The sequence below is a fragment of the Oncorhynchus keta genome, chromosome 33 (assembly GCF_023373465.1).
Source record: "Oncorhynchus keta strain PuntledgeMale-10-30-2019 chromosome 33, Oket_V2, whole genome shotgun sequence".
NCBI lineage: Eukaryota > Metazoa > Chordata > Actinopteri > Salmoniformes > Salmonidae > Oncorhynchus > Oncorhynchus keta.
In genome coordinates this window covers 9,331,989-9,352,288 of record NC_068453.1, presented here as the reverse complement: position 1 = coordinate 9,352,288, position 20,300 = coordinate 9,331,989, and the positions used below count along the sequence as shown (strand labels likewise).

Here is a 20,300-nt window from a genome sequence, read left to right as displayed (position 1 = left end):
CATTCCTAAAGAAAATTATGTACATTTTACTCCACACATTTTCCCTGACACCCAAAAACACTTATGTCTAAGTGTTGGAGCGTACCCCTGGCTATCTGTAAACAAAAAAACAAGAAAATGATGAAGTATGATTTGTTTAATATAAGGAATTTGAAATTATTTATACTTGTCCTTTTACTTTTGATACTTAAGTATATTTAGCAATAATATTTACTTTTGATAATTGAGTATATTTAAAACCAAATACTTCTGGACTTTTACTCAAGTAGTATTTCACTGGATGACTTTCCGTTTTACATGAGTCATTTTCTACTAAGGTATCTTTTACTTTGAATCAAGTATGACAATTGGGTACTTTTTCCACCACTGGCCATAACCATAAGGGGCTGGGACTGACTGAGCCCTGGAGGACTGGCAGCTGCAGCCGGGACCCACTGCAAGCCAGGAGCCACTTCAAACGTGGTGCAGTGGCAGCCAGAGTACCGGTTACACCCTGGTGATTTATTGGGATATATAGACTCATCTAGCAGATGACAAGGCTGCAGTTAGTTGCCCTTTAGTATTAGAACATAGAGGAGAGGTGTTGTTTTCCCCCTCTTTCATTGGGCTGCACAGTGTTCTCTGCTGCTGCTTTGTACACTGTATTCTGGGATGGAAAGATCGGTTGGAAATGGTGCAGTCTGTACTCGGGATGGGCAGTACAGAAACTCAAAAAGAGGCTACTGTTGTTTGTTTACTTTAGCTAAATAATTTCTATGATGGTGTGTAATGTTTTTTTTTTTATGTGGAATGGCAAGTGCCCAGTACATGCCCAAGTATGTGTGCCAACAATTCTCACACAGATGTTGTTGAACTATTCGTGCAAACGATTTCAGTTGAATACAGCTTGATGATAATAATACATATACATACTTATATAGCGCTTTTTTCAAGGACCCAAAGTCGCTTTACAATCATGGAAATGGAAAAAGAAAAGCAACAGGAATCAAAACATCAGACGAAACAAGACATGAATAAAGAGAGGGGTGGGCTCAAAGAAGGGAAAGAGTGTAATGAATCAGTGTATGGGACGGTTGGGATTTGGATATGAACCCGGTGTAGGGTAAGGGGTAGGGTAAGGGTTAGGTGCTGCTCAGTATGGTGACGAGAGGAGTGTCTTGGTAGTATATTTCGTTGCTTGTACGGGTGTGTGGAGGGGCAAGCCTTAAGGGTAGGCCTTGTCAAAGAGGTGGGGCTTTAGGAGAGACTGAAAGATAGTAATGGACTCTGAGTCATGGATGGCTGGAGAGAGGGAGTTCCAGAGCCTAAGAGCAACCCTGGAGAAGGCCCTGTCACTGATGTGCTGCCAGGACTTGGTGTGGGTGAGGAGAGTTTTGAACCTTATGGAGGGAGCTTGAGTTGATGCTGGAGAGTTGTGAGATGCAGTCGTCAAGACGGGAGGAGATGAATGCACGTATGAGAGTTTCAGCGGCAGGACGGGAGAAGGAAGATCTGACTTTGGCCATGTTGCGGAGGTGAAATAATGATGTTTTGACAGTCTGTCTTATGTGGTGGTCAAATGAGAGGTTGGAGTCCAGGATGGCACCAAGGTTTCGTGCATGGAGGGAGGGAGAGACAGTGGTGTCGTCAATGGTGAGGGTGAGGTTGCCAACTTTGGTGAGGGTGGAGGAGTTCTGTTTTATCACTGTTGAGCTTAAGTCAGTGTTGTTTTTATTGCAGAGAGGCAGGATTCAATGTGGGTCAGAGGTGGTTTGAGGAGGGATTTGGTGCTGAGGTAGATCTGGGTGTCATCGGCATAGCAGTGGAAGTCAAGGTTGAAGTGACAGAGGATCTGACCAAGGGGAGGATGTCGATGAGGAAGAGTAAGGGACCCAGCACAGAGCCCTGGGGGACACCCTCTATAACTGCAGCTGAGTCTGAAGTGTGGCCATTGAGGGAGATGTAGTGGTTCCAGTTTGTGAGGTATGATTGTAGAGAGCAGAACCCTCAACAAATAATAGCAACATCATATTTAGTGCTGTCAAATTTGAGTATAATGACGCCTGTTTCTTTGTGATTTTTTTCTGTCCTTAGATATGGAAAGCATGAAAGCCTGTTTGCAGATAAAGGAAGAGGTCCCAATGAATTTCCTAAGAGATTAAGGTTATATCCTATATGCCATGAGTTATATGTGTAGACCTACCTACAGTGCCTTCGGAAAGTATTCAGACCCCTTTACTTTTTCCACATTTTGTTAAGTTACAGCCTTATTCTAAAATAGATTACATACATTTTCCTCATAATCTACACACATTAACCCATAATGACTAAGTGAAAACAGGATTTTAGATTTTTTTGCAAATGTATTAAAAATAAAACACAGATACCTTATTTACATAAGTATTAAGACACTTTGCTATGAGACTTGCAATTGAGCTCAGGTGCATCCTGTTTTCATTGATCATTCTTGAGATGTTTCTACAACTTCATTGGAGTCACCCTGTGGTATATTCTATTGATTGGATATGATTTGGAAAGGCACACACCTGTCTATATAAGGTCCTACAGTTGACAGTGTATGTCAGAGCAAAAACCAAGCCATGAGGTCGAAGGAATTGTTCGTAGAGCCACGAGACAGGATTGTGTTGAGGCACAGATCTGGGGAAGGGTACCAAAACATTTCTGCAGCATTGAAGGTTCCCAAGAACACATTGTCCTCCATCATTCTTAAATGGAAGAAGTTTGGAACCAACAAGACTCTTCCTAGAGCTGGCCACCCGGCCAAACTGAGCAATCGGGGGAGAAGGGCCTTGGTCAGGGAGGTGACGAATAACCCAAACTGATGATCACTCTGACAGAGTTCCAGAGTTCCTCTGTGGAGATGGGAGAACCTTCCAGAAGGACAACCATCTTTGCAACACTCCACCAATCAGGCCTTTATGGTATAGTGGCCAGGCGGAGGCTTGGAGTTTGCCAAAAGGCACCTAAAGGACTTTCAGACCATGAGAAACAAAATTCTCTGGTCTGATGAAACCAAGATTGAACAAAGTACTGAGTATAGGGTCTGAATATTTATGTGATATTTCCATTTTTATTTTTAATACATTTGCAAAAAACAAACAATGGGGTATCGTGTGTAGATTGATGAGGGGGAAAAAAACAATTTAATACATTTTAGAATAAGGCTGTAACAGAAAGGCACTGTATGTTTAAAAAAATGTACACAAAAATACAGTTAAACATAACACAGTGTATAAACCTGTTACAATCGGATCAGGCCAACCATGCTCTAGTTCTACTGGGTGTTTCAGTCAAATAGTCTGGGTAGCCATTTGATTATGTGTTCGAGAGTCTTATGGCTTGGGGGTAGAAGCTGTTTAGAAGCCTCTTGGACCTAGACTTGGTGCCGCTTGCCGTGTGGTAGCAGAGAGAACAGTCTATGACTAGGGTGGCTGGAGTCTTTGACAATTTGTATGGCCTTCCTCTGATACTGCCTAGTATAGAGGTCCTGGATGGCAGGAAGCTTGGCCCCAGTGATGTACTACGCTGTTTTCACTACCCTCTGTAGTGCCTTGCGGTCGGAGGCTGAGCAGTTGCCATACCAGGCAGTGATGCAGCCACGTTCTCGATGGTGCAGCTGTCGAACCTTTTGAGGATCTGAGGACCCATGCTAAATCTTTTCAGTCTTCTGGGGGGGAATAGGTTTTGTCGTTCTCTCTTCACGACTGTCTTGGTGTCCTTGGACCATGTTAGTTTGTTGGCGATGTGGACACCAAGGAACTTGAAGCTGCCAACCTGCTGCACTGCAGCCTCGCCGATGACAATGGGGATGTGTTCAGCCCTCTTTTTCTCATCATCTTTGTCTTGATCACGTTGAGGGAGAGGTTGTTGTCCTGGAACCACACGGCCAGGTCACTGACCTCCTCCCTATAGGCTGTCTCATCGTTGTCGGTGATCAGGCCTACCACGGTTGTCATCAGCAAACATAATGATGGTTTTGGAGTCGTGCCTGGCCGTGCAGTCATGAGTGAACATGGAGTACAGGATGTGACTAAGCACGCACCCCTGAGGGGCCCCTGTGTTGAGGATCAGCGAGGCGGATGTGTTGTTACCTAACCTTACCACCTGGGGGTGGAAGTCCAGGACCTCCTAACATTACCACCCGTCAGAAATTCCAAGATCCAGTTGCAGAGGGAGGTGTATAGTCCCAATGTCCTTAGCTTAATGATGAGCTTTGAGGGCACTATGGTGTTGAACGCTGAGCTGTAGTCAATTAATAGCACTCTCACATAGGTGTTCCTTTTGTCCAGGTGGGAAAAGGGCAGTGTTGAGTGCAATAGAGATTGCATCATCTGTGGATCTTGGATCTTTTGGAACGGTATGCATATTGGAGTGTGTCTAGGGTTTCTGGGATAATGGTGTTGATGTGAGCCATGACCAGCCTTTCAGAGCACTTCATGGCTACAGACGTGAGTGCTACGGGTCGGTAGTCATTTAGGCAGGTTACCTTAGTGTTCTTGGGCACAAGCACTATGGTGGTCTGCTTAAAACATGTTGTTATTACAGACTCGGACAGGGAGAGGTTGAAAATGTCAGTGAAGACACTTGCCAGTTGGTCAGCGCATGCTCGCAGTGACACGTACTGGCAATCCGTCTGGCCCTGCGGCCTTGTGAATTTTGACCTATTTAAAGGTCTTACTCACATTGGCTTCGGAGAGCGTGATCACACAGTCTTTCAGAACAGCTGGTGCTCTCGTGCATATTTCAGTGTTATTTGCCTCGAAGCGAGTAGTTTAGCTCGTCGTGTAGCCTCGTGTCATTGGGCAGCTCTCGGCTGTGCTTCCCTTTGTAGTCTGTAATGGTTTGCAAGCCCTGCCACATCCGATGAGCGTCAGAGCCGGTGTAGTACGATTCATTTTTGCTTGTAAGCAGGGATCAGGAGGATAGAATTATGGTCAGATTTGCCAAATGCAGGGCGAGCGAGAGCTTTGTACGCGTAAAGGTTTTTTTTCCCCCCTCTGGTTGCACATTTAACATGCTGAAAGAAATTTGGTAAAACGGATTTCAATTTCCATGCATTAAAGTCCCCGGTCACTAGGAGCTACGCCTCTGGGATAGCGTTTCCTTGTTTTCTTATGGCGCGATACAACTCTTTCAATGCTGTCTTAGTGCCAGCCTCTGACTGTGGTGGTATGTTAACAGCTACAAAAAATACATATGAAAACTCACTAGGTAGATAGGGTGGTCTAAAGCTTATCATGAGATACTCTACCTCATGCGAGCAATAGCTCAAGACTTCCTTAGAAATCGTGCACCAGCTCTTTTTCACAAAAATACATAGTCCGCCGTCCCTTGTCTTACCAGACCCCGCTGTTCTATCCTGCCGGTACAGCGTATTACCAGCCTGCTTTATGTTGATAGTGTCGTCGTTCAGCAATGACTCCGTGGAGCATAAGATATTACAGTTTTGAATGTCTTGTTGGTAGTTTAATCTTCCACGTAGGTCATCTATTTTATTGTCCAAAGATTGCACGTTTGCTATCAGAATGGAAGGAAGTGGGGGTTTATTAGATCGCCTACGAATTCTTAGAAGGCAGCCCGCCCTCCGGACCCTTTTACTCCACCTCTTCATGCAAATCACGGAGATCTGGGTCTGGTCCCGAGAAAGCAGTATATCGTTTGCGTCGGCCTTGTCAGACTTGTTAATTCTGCCAGTCAGTGGTGAGTAATCGCAGTCCTGATGTCCAGAAGTTATTTTAGGTCACAAGAGACGGTAGTTATAAACAACGCAAATAAAAAAACAAAAAATACAATCGGTTGGAGGGAGGTAAAACGCCTGCCTTCTTTTCCGGCGCCATCTTACTTTTTACATACAAGTTAGCTTATTTGTACATTTTGAATTGTGTTGATTCTTTACATTTTAGTCATTTAGCAGACGCTCTTATACAGAGTGAATTACAAGAGCAATTAGGGTTAAGTGCCTTGCTCAATTGCACCGACAGATTTTTTTTTACCGAGTTGGCTCAGGAATTCGAACAAGCAACCTTTTGGTTACTGCCACAACCATCTTAACCGCTAGCCTACCTGCCACGGTGTGGTATTTTAATTGTTTTAATTGTTCAAATATAATTTGAAATAAAGTAGTGTTAATGTTGATTAATCACATATCCCAACGCGGCAATAAAGAGGGGAAGGGGTTCTGTCTCTAATGTATATGTGTGTCTGTGTTGTGTTCTCAAATGAACATTTCCCTTGTGTCTAGTTGTAAGATCTGTTATATTTGATTGTCACTCTCTCTCTCTCTCTCTCTCTCAGTATATCAGCCATGTGAATCCGTTTCGCAGCTTATCATATGTCATGCATCTCCAATGCAGCCATACGCCTACAGTCTGATGACATTACTGGCCTTATGGGCGTCTGTCATTTGAAGCAGAGAATAGCTAAACTCACACATTGTTTACATGTTGAGATATGTTCTTCATTTAAAATGATACCAGTAGATAATGTATATGAGGCAAACCATATACCAGATGCCTTTTAAGTACTGACGTGTACAATTGTTAAGTGTAAATCCAACCCTTGTAATTTAGTAGGTGCAGTATGAAAATAAGAAGATGGCAATTAGGTTACAGGAGATGAGCATTACAGGTCAAATTTTACGAGGTTCATTTTATTTTATTCATTTTCACAATGTTGCTTGGAAAATTATTGCAGTTGTTCCTATAGCTTTATTGACCCTGGATAAGCTAGCAACTGGGCCAACACTGCTAACCTTTTAGGTCAATAATATTCTGTTTTTAGTAACATTTTGTTGGCTTTATAATCGTGAGAGAAAGAGACCTAGCTAGTAGCTAGCGAGTTAGTTATACCTAGGAAGCTTACAAGGTTAGTTGACTTTTCTCAAAACAAACTGTCACGCCCTGATCTGTTTCACCTGTCCTTGTGCTTGTCTCCACCCCCCTCCATGTGTCACCCATCTTCCCCACTTATCCCCTGGGTATTTATACCTGTGTTTTCTGTCTGTCTGTGCCAGTTTGTCTTGTTTGTTCAAACCTACTAGCGTTTTGTGTCTCAGCTCCTGCCTTTTCCAGTTTCTCTTTTCTCGCCCTCCTGGTTTTGCCCCCTGCCTGTCCTGACTCTGAGCCCGCCTGCCTGACCACTCTGCCTGCCCCTGACCACTCTGCCTGCCCCTGACCCTGATCCTGCCTGCCATCCAGTACCTTGGCCCCACTTCTCTGGATTATCGACTCCTGCCTGCCTTGACCTGTCGTTTGCCTCCCCCTGTTGTTACTATAAACATTGTTACTTCTACACAGTCTGCACTTGGGTCTTGAAACCTGATACAAACCTCATTGTGGCTAGCTACGTCTTGTCCCTCATGCTAGCCTTTACAGCCAAATAACACTTCAGAAAACACATCTAAATATTGATATGGCCAGCACTGTAGACCATTTCTCCCCCATTGCTGCAGCTTTAGCTCATATTAAAAGAACAGCGAAATGCTGTGAAAACCAGTGTGCCACAAACGTTCTAAAATGTTTTGTCACCAGTGCTTGTTTTGTTGATTTTTCTTGTCCACATAACTGTTGCTCCGACGATACTAATCTGGAGCTCCGCCCAAGCAAGGTATTTGATTGGTTTGATGTGTTGCGAGGCATCACTGATTGACACCGGGTTCCGACCCCTCTTTAGCTCTATTTCTGCCATGGAACTTCACCAGGCTTCCTGGAATAAACATAGATACAGACTATAAATGTTTTAACAATATACTTTTCTTTGCGAAGCTTGCCACTAAATTGCCACTCCATTGCTTCCATTCACCCTGTCACAAGGGGATTTATGGCTGATTTAAGATGAAATCGTCAACCCTGTGACTTTATTTGGCACTGAATAGGCACTTACTATAGTCATTTATGTATTTAACCTCGAGATCTGAAAACATGTTTTTATGAAATTGTTCTTGCTCTGTGACAAAATGTTTTAAAAATGTTTTTTAAAGTTACACTCAAAAGGCACCGAATTAGTGGAATGACCCACATGTTGAGATCAGTACCAGTGGATTCTATATGAAGCGAATGTAAACACCCATTACTTTTCATTAATGGGAAGTGTCAACATTTTTTTTTACATTTCACCTTTATTTAACCAGGTAGGCCAGTTGAGAACAAGTTCTCATTTACAACTACGACCTGGCACCATGTGTAATGTCTGTCTGGAACACAAACAGGTTCCCACTGCCAGGAGCGTGCAATATTGCTATGTTACCATTCACACTAATTAAATGCCACCAAGTCGAGGGGTGTGTATAATTTGGTGGTTTCTTATAAAAACATGTGCTTTTTACATATCCCAACTCCCCCTGAGACACCCTCGGAGAGTGGGGTCACGGCCAAGGTCAGCCATTAACAACAGCAACCCTGGAGAAATGAAGGTTCAGTGCCTTGCTCAAGGGCACAGACAGATTTTTCACCTCGTCGCCTCTGGAATTCAAACTAACGACCTTTCCAGTTACTGGCAAAACGCTCTAACCGCTGGGTTACCTGCCGCCACAGTGTGTGTGTGTGTGTGTGTGTGTATGTAGAACTCTCCTTGTCACAGAACATTGTTACGTGACTGTGTCACTGCTGCGATCACAGTCTGTCTCAGACCTCTAAGACCGGTGTGTCACACACACATTGATTATAAGCCCCTTCCTACAATGGGAAGAGAGAAAGAGGATGACAGATGGGTAGGTGGGAGGCTGGCCTCCACCCTAGAGAGAAAGAGGATGACACATGGGTAGGTGGGAGGCTGGCCTCCACCCTAGAGAGAAAGAGGATGACAGATGGGTAGGTGGGAGGCTGGCCTCCACCCTAGAAACATCAGGCTAAGAGAGAATGTTGACGCATGTTAGAGAGCAAGCTAAATATGGACAACTCAGAGCACCGGGCCGAGAGGTCATTTTACATCTAACTGCCCACGAGGGGACTGCACATAAACACACCACATTGGAGAGATGCGTGTGTGATCTGAGATGACGATGCAGATCGGAAATACCCTTCTTAAGCATTTTGAAAACTGTTTATGTGAATGAGTAAAAGCTCAAACATTTTGGGGTCTCATCAGTAATCTCTCAAGGTTAAAGGTCATTCAAAGCAAAACTGGTTTCGGTTCTTGTACGAGAACATTCCTGTTGTTTTACCGGTTTTAATATAAACCCATTTCAAAGTGTTTATCTCATTTTATCTAACATTCATGAGTGTTTCTAACTTCCACTCCTGTACATGGACATGGTAATGTGTTTAGAGGAAAAGCACAGAGGAGTCCATTGTATGCTTGTCCTTAATTTCCTCCTTTCAGTGGTACAGTGAGTTTAATGGCTTATATTTAATAAGGACCGTTGAAGAATGCCAGAAAATGTGTTTTGGACAAAGTTATACTGTGGTAGATACATAACACAATAACCTATAGTACACCATATCACAGACAGGTTAGCACCGAAATTATGTCTAATCACCCTCTGCAACTGGAAAAGTCTAATGATTTATGGAATGCAACCAAGAAAAGTAGGTTAAATTGGCATAGTAAATCAATTCTGTTTTGTTTTCCATGAGATCAAAAGTATAGGTAACACCTGCTTTATGAAATAAATTAACACTGGGAACAGAACTATTCATCAATAACAGTGGCTTACAAATGGGTTCCGCTTGGCCTGCTGCACCAGGGACAGTTACTCACAACAGCTGGCAGTCAGTTGCACCGTAAATCAACTGTGCAGGTGTGCAGCAAACACACACACACACACACACACAGGTGCAAGCTAGCACACATAAGCATGCATATGCACACACGCACACACGCACACAGACACGTGCGCGCGAGCACACACACATGCGCAAGCACACACGCACCCCTCTGAATTGTCTCGATTGTCCAATCCACACACACTCTCACACAACCAGCTCTTTCCTCTTCCTCCTACCCCACCCCTTCTTCTTGCCACCGGTCGGTCCATAAACTGCCCTGTGAGAGGAGATAAACCAGGCTTGTCTGGAGGAAACGAGACGCTGGGCCGGTTGTGAGAGATGGAGCTACCTAAGCACTGAGACGGCTGCACTATGTCATGTTTTTACCAGTCCCAATACAGTACGTCAGGTCACGACCATGCACGTATCTCAGCCTGCCGAAGCTTCTTTTTACCCTGTGTGTATATGTGTGTGTGTGTGTGTGTGTGTGTGTGTGTGCCTGCGTTTCTTCGCTTGTCCAATAACGTCAGGTTAGGGCAATCCAGTTATCTCTGTGTATTGTGCGTGGTTGTAGCTATAGGCCTTGTCTGCAGTCAATGTGAGCTAAGTGGAACAACAGGAAGTGCCTGCTCGGTGTAACGGTGTATCTGCTCCTTTTAAACAGATGTGTTCTACAGCAACAAGTGTTCACCACGCCGTGCTGCCCAGCAGCCCAATGTAAACCCAGCCAGAGGTTGTTATGGTGTGTGATAATGTCTGTCGCACAAAGGCACTTATTATACCACTCTCATTGGGTGGTTCTCAAGAACTGAAAAAGTGTTGCTCTCCACTTTCTGGAGAACCGAGTTTTGAAATCAGTGGAATGCAAGGTGGAAGTAGTGTATGATAGCTAAGGCGATGGAAAAAATGATGGCGTTTGATTGTAAATATGCAGAGGGAGTCAAAAAGAGAACACCCAGAAGGCTGTTGTATAGAATACCTGTCTCCGGATTACATCTTCAATCTAAGGGCAACCATGGCAGAGAGGGAGACGTGTTCATCCATGTATATGGGTAAGAGAGTCTAGCTAGCTACATTTTCAGATATTATACATTTCTAATTTGTCAGAAAGTTGTTTTCATTGCAAGTTATAGCGTACTGTTAGCTAGCTAGCTAACGTTAGCTGGCTGACTCACTAGCTAACACTACATGTATGATCTGTGCAGTAATATTATTAGTATCTCAGAGCCATTTGCATTACTAGTTATAGCTAGCTAACATTGAACTAGTTGGTTAGCTACCAGCAGATTCATGCACGGTATTAACATTATGAGTTTGGATTATGGTTCATTGTTTAGCTAGCTAGCACCATGTCTAAATAGAAAGACTCCACTATGCAACTTTGATTTTATTTGATATAGTGTGTGTTTACCAGAGACAGTAATGTGAAGAACAACATGACCTGCACCAAAGTCAATTTGGGATATAACGTTAGGCCAACGAGACAGTGTCCAAGTTCAAAAATTCTCTGGTAGAATGCCTTGCTTTTATTTTGTCACACTCACAACCGTAAGCTATTATCTGTAATTAGCTCGCCATTAACTTGTAAATAATGATCTTGTTGTGAGTTTATTTTCCTGTAATAATGAATACAAATGAGCTAAAGTTAAGACGTTGTCATCTATATGATATGGACATTATTTTAACAGGCTAGCCAGCTAACTTAACATTAGCTAGCTAACTAACAAGCTAGAAACGAACCAAAACATTATTTAGAAAGTTGCTTTTGGTTGCCTGGTTTACTAGATTGACATTTACTAAATACATTTTTAAACAGATGTGTTTATTGGTGTTAAAATACACCAGTTTTGCTATTTTGGACCACCAGGCTGCTGATGTCATGCAGCCTGTTGTTTTTGTGTTTATACTTTTTCATAACGACAAGACAAGTTTGCTGTCGGACGACAGTAGAGTGTTCATGATGTCACTGCGACAACAGTCTACAGACATGTCGATAGACGTAGTAAAAACCAGCCGTTAGTCTTGACATCTTTGGTTGTTTAGTACACTACCGTGCTCACTCTGTTTAGCACATGGCCTCACATGTGAATCCTTCAAAATATGGGTGGGGCTAAGGCTTAAGATGGTGTGTAAGATGCTGAATGGCTGTAGACAAAGAAGAGGCCTCCAGTAGAAGTACCAAAACATTCAAGGGCTATTTTCTCAAAAGTGGGGTTCGCAAGTTGATCAACTTTCAAAGCAGAATTCCTTTCCCACTGTTCCTCAACTGTAGTGTATGATAAACCTTTGAACTTTTTCACATTTTGTTGTGTTACAAAGTGGAATTGAAATACATTTAAATGTAAATGTTGTAAAAAATTAAATAACTAAAATAGTAATTGCATAAGTATTCACCCACATTGTCTAGGCAAGCCTAAATTAGTGCAAAAGTTCAATTTGGCTTAACAAATCACATAGTAAGTTATATGGACTCAAACTTTGTGAAATATTTTTTCATGACTTCCCCTTCCTCTGTCCTCCATACTGTACATACAACATCCGTAAGTTCCCTCAGTCAAGTATTGAATTTCAATACTACAATTTCAACTACAAAGACCAGGGAGCTTATTGAAAGCCTCATAAAGAACGCCAGTGATTGGTAGATTGGTACCAATAACAAATAAGACATACACAGACATCAAAGACACAGTCCTCCTTCTGAACTGAGCTGCAGGAAGGAAACTGCTTAGGGATGTCACCATGAGGCCATTGACTGAGTATGGATCAACAACATTGTAATGACCCCACAATAAAATGAGAAGAAAAATACAAATATACTGAATAAAAATGTTGGAAAAATATTCCAAAACATGCATATGTATAGGGGCGGCAGGTAGCCTAGTGGTTAGAGTGTCGGACTAGTAACCGAAAGGCTGCAAGATTGGCTCCCTCGAGCTGACAAGGTAAAAATCTGTCGTTCTGCCCCTGAACGAGGCAGTTAACCCACTGTTCCTAGGCCGTCATTGAAAATAAGAATTTGTTCTTAACTGACTTGCCTAGTTAAATACAGGTCAAATAAAAGTATGCAACAAGGCACTAAAGTAATACTACAGAAAAATACGGTAAAGGAATGCATTTTTTGGCCTACAGGAAATGCAAAGCCTTATGTTTGAGGCAAATCCAACACAACACATCACTGGGTAACTGCTTCCTTATTTTCAAGCATGGTGGTTGCTGCATCATGATATGGGTGTACTTGACATCGGTAAAGACTGGGGAGTTTTTCAGGATGAAAAGGAACGGGATGGAGCTAAGCACAAGTATATTCCTAGAGGAAAACCTGCTTCAGTCTGCTTTACACCAGATACTGGGAAAGGAATTCACCTTTCAGCAGGACAATAACCTACAACACAAAGCCAAATCTACACTGGAGTTGCTTACCAAGAAGACAGTGAATGTTCCTGAGTGGTCAAGTTACAGTTTTGACTTCAATCTGCTTGAAAATCTATGGCAAGACTTGAAAATTGCTGAATAGCCATGACCCCGAAACACTTTGACAGAGCTTGAAGAATTTTGAAAAAATGATGGGCAAAGATTGCACAATGCAGGTGTGCAAAGCTCTTAATAAAAAAAAGTGTCTCAGGGGGTGAATACTTATCTAATCAAGGTATATTGGTGTTTTATTTTTCATTCATCTTTTTTTACCTTGACATAGTATATTGTGTAGATTGTTGACGAAAAATAACAATTAAATACATTGTACCGCAACTGATTCCAATGATAAGATCTCTGTTTCTCAGTATGTCTGTGTCTATCTGACCCTTGAGTTTCACAGGTTTGAATACACACGGTCTTCCCCACAGAACAAAACACTATATTTGATCTCTATGGTCCTCCCTAAATCTTCTCCTCAGTTCTGCAATTTGAACCAACTGAGGAAAACAAAACGTTTCCTCAGGTATCTATGACTTCAGACAGACAGGCAGACAGACAGGCAGGCAGGCAGACAGGCAGGCAGGCAGGCAGGCAGACAGACAGACAGACAGGCAGGCAGGCAGGCAGGCAGGCAGACAGACAGACAGACAGGCAGGCAGGCAGGCAGGCAGGCAGGCAGGCAGGCAGGCAGACAGACAGACAGACAGGCAGGCAGGCAGGCAGGCAGGCAGACAGACAGACAGACAGGCAGGCAGGCAGGCAGACAGACAGACAGACAGAGGCAGACAGACAGACAGACAGACAGACAGACAGACAGGCAGGCAGGCAGACAGACAGAGGCAGGCAGGCAGGCAGGCAGGCAGGCAGGCAGGCAGGCAGGCAGGCAGACAGACAGACAGGCAGGCAGGCAGGCACAGGCAGGCAGACAGGCAGGCAGGCAGGCAGGCAGACAGGCAGGCAGGCAGGCAGGCAGACAGACAGGCAGACAGGCAGGCAGGCAGCAGGCAGACAGACAGACAGACAGGCAGGCAGGCAGGCACAGACAGACAGACAGACAGGCAGGCAGGCAGGCAGGCAGGCAGGCAGACAGACAGACAGACAGACAGGACAGGCAGGCAGGCAGGCAGGCAGGCAGGCACAGACAGACAGACAGACAGACAGACAGACAGACAGACAGACAGACAGACAGACAGGCAGGCAGGCAGGCAGGCAGACAGACAGCGTGGGCAGCCGGCGAGCCGTGCCTTTGTATGAATACCGACCGCCGTGTTTGGTCTAACGGCGTAATCATTCTTTCATTGCTCTGACTCGGCCTAATCATGCCTGATCTATCCCGACTGCGCCCTCGTCCTCCACCATCGCCCGCCAAACTCTTGTCTGTCAATGCAATCTATTACTTCATGATGACTTTGAAAATGATATCGCCCACCAGAGAAATGTGATTTAATAAACATGTTTCTGGACTTGACATGATCTTCCATCACCATCCATTGTTACTCACGCCCTGTTTATTATGACTCATGCAATTCAAACGTGGTTAGCATACATGGTGAACACCACGTGTTGCCGGAACATCCTTCAGTACGTAGTCTGGCAAATATTATATTAGGAACACATACAGTGATCATGATATGAGATATGTCTTGTGTTTGTTTGTTGTTGTTTTTTGACCTGAAGGAGAAGGCCTAAGAGATACTGTGTCATTCTCTTATACAGAACTTGCTTCGACATGCTGAGAATCAACTGACCTCGATAATGTAGTCGTTGCCATCTTTCCCGTGGACGGCTTTCACAGCACAGATGTCAAGGCCCCCGAACATCTCGGCACAGGAGTCCACCCACGCACGATATCTGGAACACAGTGACATCCACAACTGTCATTGTCAACTACAAAACAGACCTGGGCAGTGAAAAACAACTTTTGCTAACCTCAAGGGCTTGTATGACATATTTGAAACACTCAGGTTTGTTTGTTTTTACCACTCCTGCACCTGCACTTTTCACTTGCCTTCTAAACTCCCATCACATTGTCTTGTAATTACTTGTGTGCACATTAATAAACACAGTAATAAATCTTTAAGCTTTCAGAATGTCTCAATGTCTCTATAGGCCGGCTTACCTGTCTGTCATAGCGATCTGTTCCAGCATGGCTGAGCCTGTGTTAGCCTTCCAGTTGCCTGAGATGGACGTCCTCCTAGAAAAGGTGAGATCAAATCAAAGAGAAAATCAAGGAAATGAATCAGGCATTCAGCTATTCTCTGGACCGGAATGGAAAGCAATGGTCAGCCAGCTTAGTCATTGTGTTTTTGTAGTTCAACGGAAGAACCTGGGGGAGGGGGGGTCTGTTATCGTTGAATTCTACACTGATGACGATTGCAATGTACGCCTATATTATGTTTGTGTAACGGTCGGTTGGAGACGTGCTTTCATGACTGGTGCCGAGGAAATAAGTGGAGATAAGGAGGTAAATTCCACTCGTTTTAGTCAGGCAATAATTGTTCGGATTGAGAAACGTGAAAGTAGAAAGGGCGTAGATTCACACTTTCATTGTTACTGTGCATGGTGTTTTACATTTATTGCAAAGGTCTGTTGTATACAAGAGGGTGCTGTTGAGCATTTGAAATTGAAGTGGCTGGTTGCTCAGGGAAGATTATATTAGTTCAAACTGAGATTGAGACTATAAGGCTGAAGTTGCCCAGTGGTCACAGTCACGTCGGCTGATCCTGTCAATTCCCTCTGGGGAGACAGAATGGAACGCCAGTTCAGGGTGCAATCCTGGTCGTTGTCCCTGGGTAGAGAAGGTGCTGTTGTGTAGGAGAGCCCTGCATGGCTCCACTGACTGGGAAGGGCGTACCATGGGCCTATTCCCACGCTCATATTGGTATGCAGGATGGACTATTCTTGGGCCTGTCTCTGTCTCTCTAGCCATCTCTCTATCTCTCTGTCTCTTTTAATGTTTCTCTTCATCCGTCTCTGTTTCCATGTCAACCCCCCCCCTCTCTCTCTGGTAAAGTCATTCGCATGCAAGCCATATAGTATCCTTCTAGTCACATTCATTGCTGACATGTCCAAGTCACAGACAAAACCCAGTGTACACGGCATAGAGACGACATCATACTTACATGTAGGCCTTGTAGTTGTTGCCGATTTTCTGGATCCTGATGTCGTACTTGGACAGGATGTAGGGCTCAGAGGTGGCATAGGTTCTGGCCAGCGCCACCACACTGGTAATATCCTGGAAGTCATGTTCGTTCTCCACTTTGATCTGAAACAGGAGGACACCACTAATTAGTTAATCGGCAGGAAGATATGCCTAATTGTTGCTTTGTGATGGTTAATTACCAAACATGCTGTAAAAGCAATGAGACAGGAGCTGAAGTAGACTGTTAGTATCCCACAGGAATGTAAATCCAACACAGACAGGACAATGAAAAGCTTCCTCTCTGGAAAATGTTAGGATTTTAGGAGCTGCATGTTTCTCACATCCATGAGAGTTCATCAGGTACACAATGACGTCATATACAGACAGTGCAGTAATAATTGATTGCATTTATATAGCGGGTTTCCACCTGCAGTAGGTGGTCAAAAGCCCTTTACATAGTAAGGGAGTAAACTCACCTCTTCCACCACTAATATGCTAGACAACATTTTGATGGAAATGACAAACAGTAGCTAAATTCAATCGACCCACAACTTATCCAAGGAGAACAAACATTCAAATTCTGTAGATTCCTTTTTTTCATACAGTACATGCTAATCTACAGTGTCTTTCGTCTTTTTAAATGTAAACAAGTTTGATTAAATATATTAACTGACAGGCACACTATGCCTAAGAAATTCAAGTACCAACCAGATATGTCTGTATTGATAGCTAACAAAAGTGGGATTCCAACACTCCAGAAACTCCCTCAGACCACGGGAGAAGGGTCAGAGGAGTAGTAGACAGCCATAAATCAACAGCCCGTAATGTACGGCTGTCTGAATGTACATCATCCATATGATGGATGATGATAGCAGCCAGAGTCCTGGACATTCCCTTTATATTCCCTCCATTGACTCTCATTATCATCCCCTCTGGCTGTTATCTTTGGTATTATGATTCATCAGTCATGGCAGTGGGAGTCGGTGGCAACAGTGAGGCGCTGTCGTGGACAGGGACAGATTGGACTGATGCTCTCCCTTCCCCACCCACACTCCTCTCTCCTTTCAGCTCGTCTCTTCTTCTCTCCTGTGGCCTAATTGTCAAGTGAGATGAAGAGGTCTCCTATGGTAAAGATATGAGTTGGCCCACTTTGTGGATCAGGCATTTCATTCTCTGTTTTGTCATAACTACTTTTGAAGATTCTTACTTAGCATCTTGAGTATGTTTGACAAGGAGGTGGAGGTAGCTAGACAAAATGGGGGAAATGGTTTTCCTCTGTTCATATGAGGAAAGTATTTGTGCACTTGGCTACCCACTGTGGTTCCAAAGGTATAACCCAATACCTCTGGAGAGCCAGAGAAAAAGGAGCCAAACCACGGTGTAAAAGTAAACTATACTACTGGAAGCAGAAACCATAAGGTAATTTAGAGGGTATGTACTGGCAGTTGGATTAAGAGCTGGTTGAGGTGGAAAGCAACGTGATTCTGGACACTACCCAGTTTCGATGGTTATGAAATATTCCCTAGTGTCTGTTAAGTCTGTCTACCCTTTAGTGAGCCATTCGTAACTCCCCAAACCAGGATTAACAACTCCATGCGATGGACAGGCTGTAAAGGTCTCTTTCTGAGATCTGATATCATTAAAAAGAAATACAAAAAAATGGATTGACGTTAGACTAGGATGGGAAGATAGAAGTAGCCAATCATGATCTTTTTTTTAACGGGTATTCACCCTGTCATCCTACAAGATATTGCCGTAACATTTGACTTAGGCTACGGATCATAAAGAACTGTTGAAGTGAAAACCCCCTGCAGTTTATTACATTAGGTTACGCAAACGTAGTGTTAAAAACAACTGAAAAAACAACTGAAAATCGTAACACTGGCCATAGTCCTAGTCCCAATTCCACAACTCCAGATACTTGAATTTTAACCAATGTCTTTTGTCAAGAGACTCTCAGCTCAACTTAAAAGCCATGTGGAGCACTTGAATGGCCTACATCCAGACCCTCTTCTCTCCCCCAGTTCTAAGTCCTCTGTGAGGTCAGAGGAGTTAAGTGAGGTCCTGGTCTACAATGGGCCTATGCTAAGTGAGCCAGAGGGCATGTGGGAACTCTATAGCACTCCAGGTTCCTGTAAAATAGGAAACCCCACCCAGCCCTTCAGATGGAAAGGGGGGATAAACGTATAGGAAGTGCTTCCCCCTGTGTACTGTGTGAACACACAGACTCGGCCCGGGAGGTTCTGTATTATATGTGAGGAAGGTGGGCTCCATTTGGGGCTAGTAATCACTCACTTTGGTTGACTGTTCACTGAACTGCATGCTGTTGAAAGTGTGTGTGGTGTGTGTGTGTGTGTGTGTGTGTGTGTGTGTGTGTGTGTGTGTGTGTGTGTGTGTGTGTGTGTGTGTGTGTGTGTGTGTGTGTGTGTGTGTGTGTGTGTGTGTGTGTGTGTGTGTGTGTGTGTGTGTGTGTGTGTGTGTGTGTGTGTGTGTGTGTGTTGCTTGCTTCCCTGTGTGTTTGAGCGCACCCTGTGGTGGTGCCACTTGCTAATGACCCACTTAGCTGGGTTGTTATGCTGCCTGCCCGGTGCCTGGGTGCCCCGAGGCGAACAGTCACATGCTTGTTTTAATCCTTGTTGTTATTTACAATGGCCTAATGAGAAAAATAGTCTTGGGGTTACGAGACATGAGACGGCTTCTCTCCAGAGTTTAGAATGTTGTATTCAATGGAGGATGAAGTGTAGAACAACATGGGCTGTAGAACAAAATGGTGAAACAAAGAGGAGGAATAAAATATAAGGAGAAATTAGGATATATCCATGTTCAAGCTTTGTCTATTTTCTGCACCGCTGCAGACTCACACTTGCAGTAGCATATCCAGGCCTTAATGAGTTAACTAGAAGAGGTCTTCAGATCCCGACACTGATCAGCATGCCGGTGCCCACGTCATGCCCATATCTCCTCCCTAACTCCATAATAACATGTAAAAACCCCCTGGAAAAGCCCCCAAAGTCCCTTCCTATCAGACAGGCTGTGAGATCATGGGCTTCGACAAGGACCAGATCCAGCTCAGCTTCACACCCGTCTCCACCTCCTCTCCGAGACTGATAGTCTGCTTATGGAAGGGATGTCATGCCATCATCCCTTTGGCTCAGAGATACACAGAGAAGAGATAAGGAGCCTGGTCTGTTATGTACAGCTCAACTCCTTACTGCACAGTATGTAATAGGTTAGCATTACAAACACAAACCAATCAAGACTAGACATGTAATGGTGGGGTGGAGAGATGAGCAGCTAGGGAGTGCCCAGACCTTAGTGGTGGTGGTGTGTGTGTGGTTTGGGGGGGGGGGTTACCTTGCCAATGCCGGCGTGGGCATGGCCCATCTTGACCACCACGGGGAACGTTGGTGTCGTCACCTGGGAAAGAAGACAAAGTAGAACGTTACCATAGTCTGGAAAACCACCGGCAGAGGAGAGGACATGCGGTATGCATTATAGTCCTACTACCAACTAAATGGATAGAAAATTTCTCTGAATAGCAACCGTGATGTCGTAATGGTTAGCGTGACAGGGCTGTGGAGCAGGGAAAGCATTTTAGAGCTACACCGAGGTCCCTAATGACAACCAGTGTCTTCCTGTACCTACTATGATTGACAAGGGCTCCACGACTACGAATTGGCTTAGATTGAACTGTAAGGTGCATGTGAGTGACTGACTACTAAAAGCAGAACACAAGTTCCTCCTTAAACGTAATTGCGAGGCATAGCTCAGATCTGGCGTATGGTATCGAATCAAAACCTAATTTAAAGAGAATGACTTCTCAAAGACCATTATGGAACTACCACGTTGAACTTAAAGCCTCCCAATTTAGGGTAGCATGAGGTATTTTCTGAAGAATGTTGGTTTATTACACAAAAGAGAAGTTCTGGGAAATGAGAAAGCGAGAGACCACAGCCACAGCTTCTTGGGATGGGCTTAGACAACCCAGCCCCACCGCAGGCGTCATGGGCTCTCTCATAGAGTGGCGTGCAATGTGAGAG

At 44.1% G+C, this 20,300-nt stretch overlaps 1 protein-coding gene across 1 annotated transcript in view; it reads right to left on the bottom strand.

Moving 5' to 3' along the window:
• Positions 1-20,300, bottom strand: part of LOC118365930 (synapsin-3-like) — a 124,483-nt gene that overhangs the window by 6,632 nt on the left and 97,551 nt on the right. Inside the window, 4 exon segments of the mRNA XM_052491828.1 lie at positions 14,867-14,969; positions 15,238-15,312; positions 16,241-16,383; positions 19,615-19,677. Of these exon segments, the coding sequence (XP_052347788.1) occupies positions 14,867-14,969; positions 15,238-15,312; positions 16,241-16,383; positions 19,615-19,677 (384 nt within the window).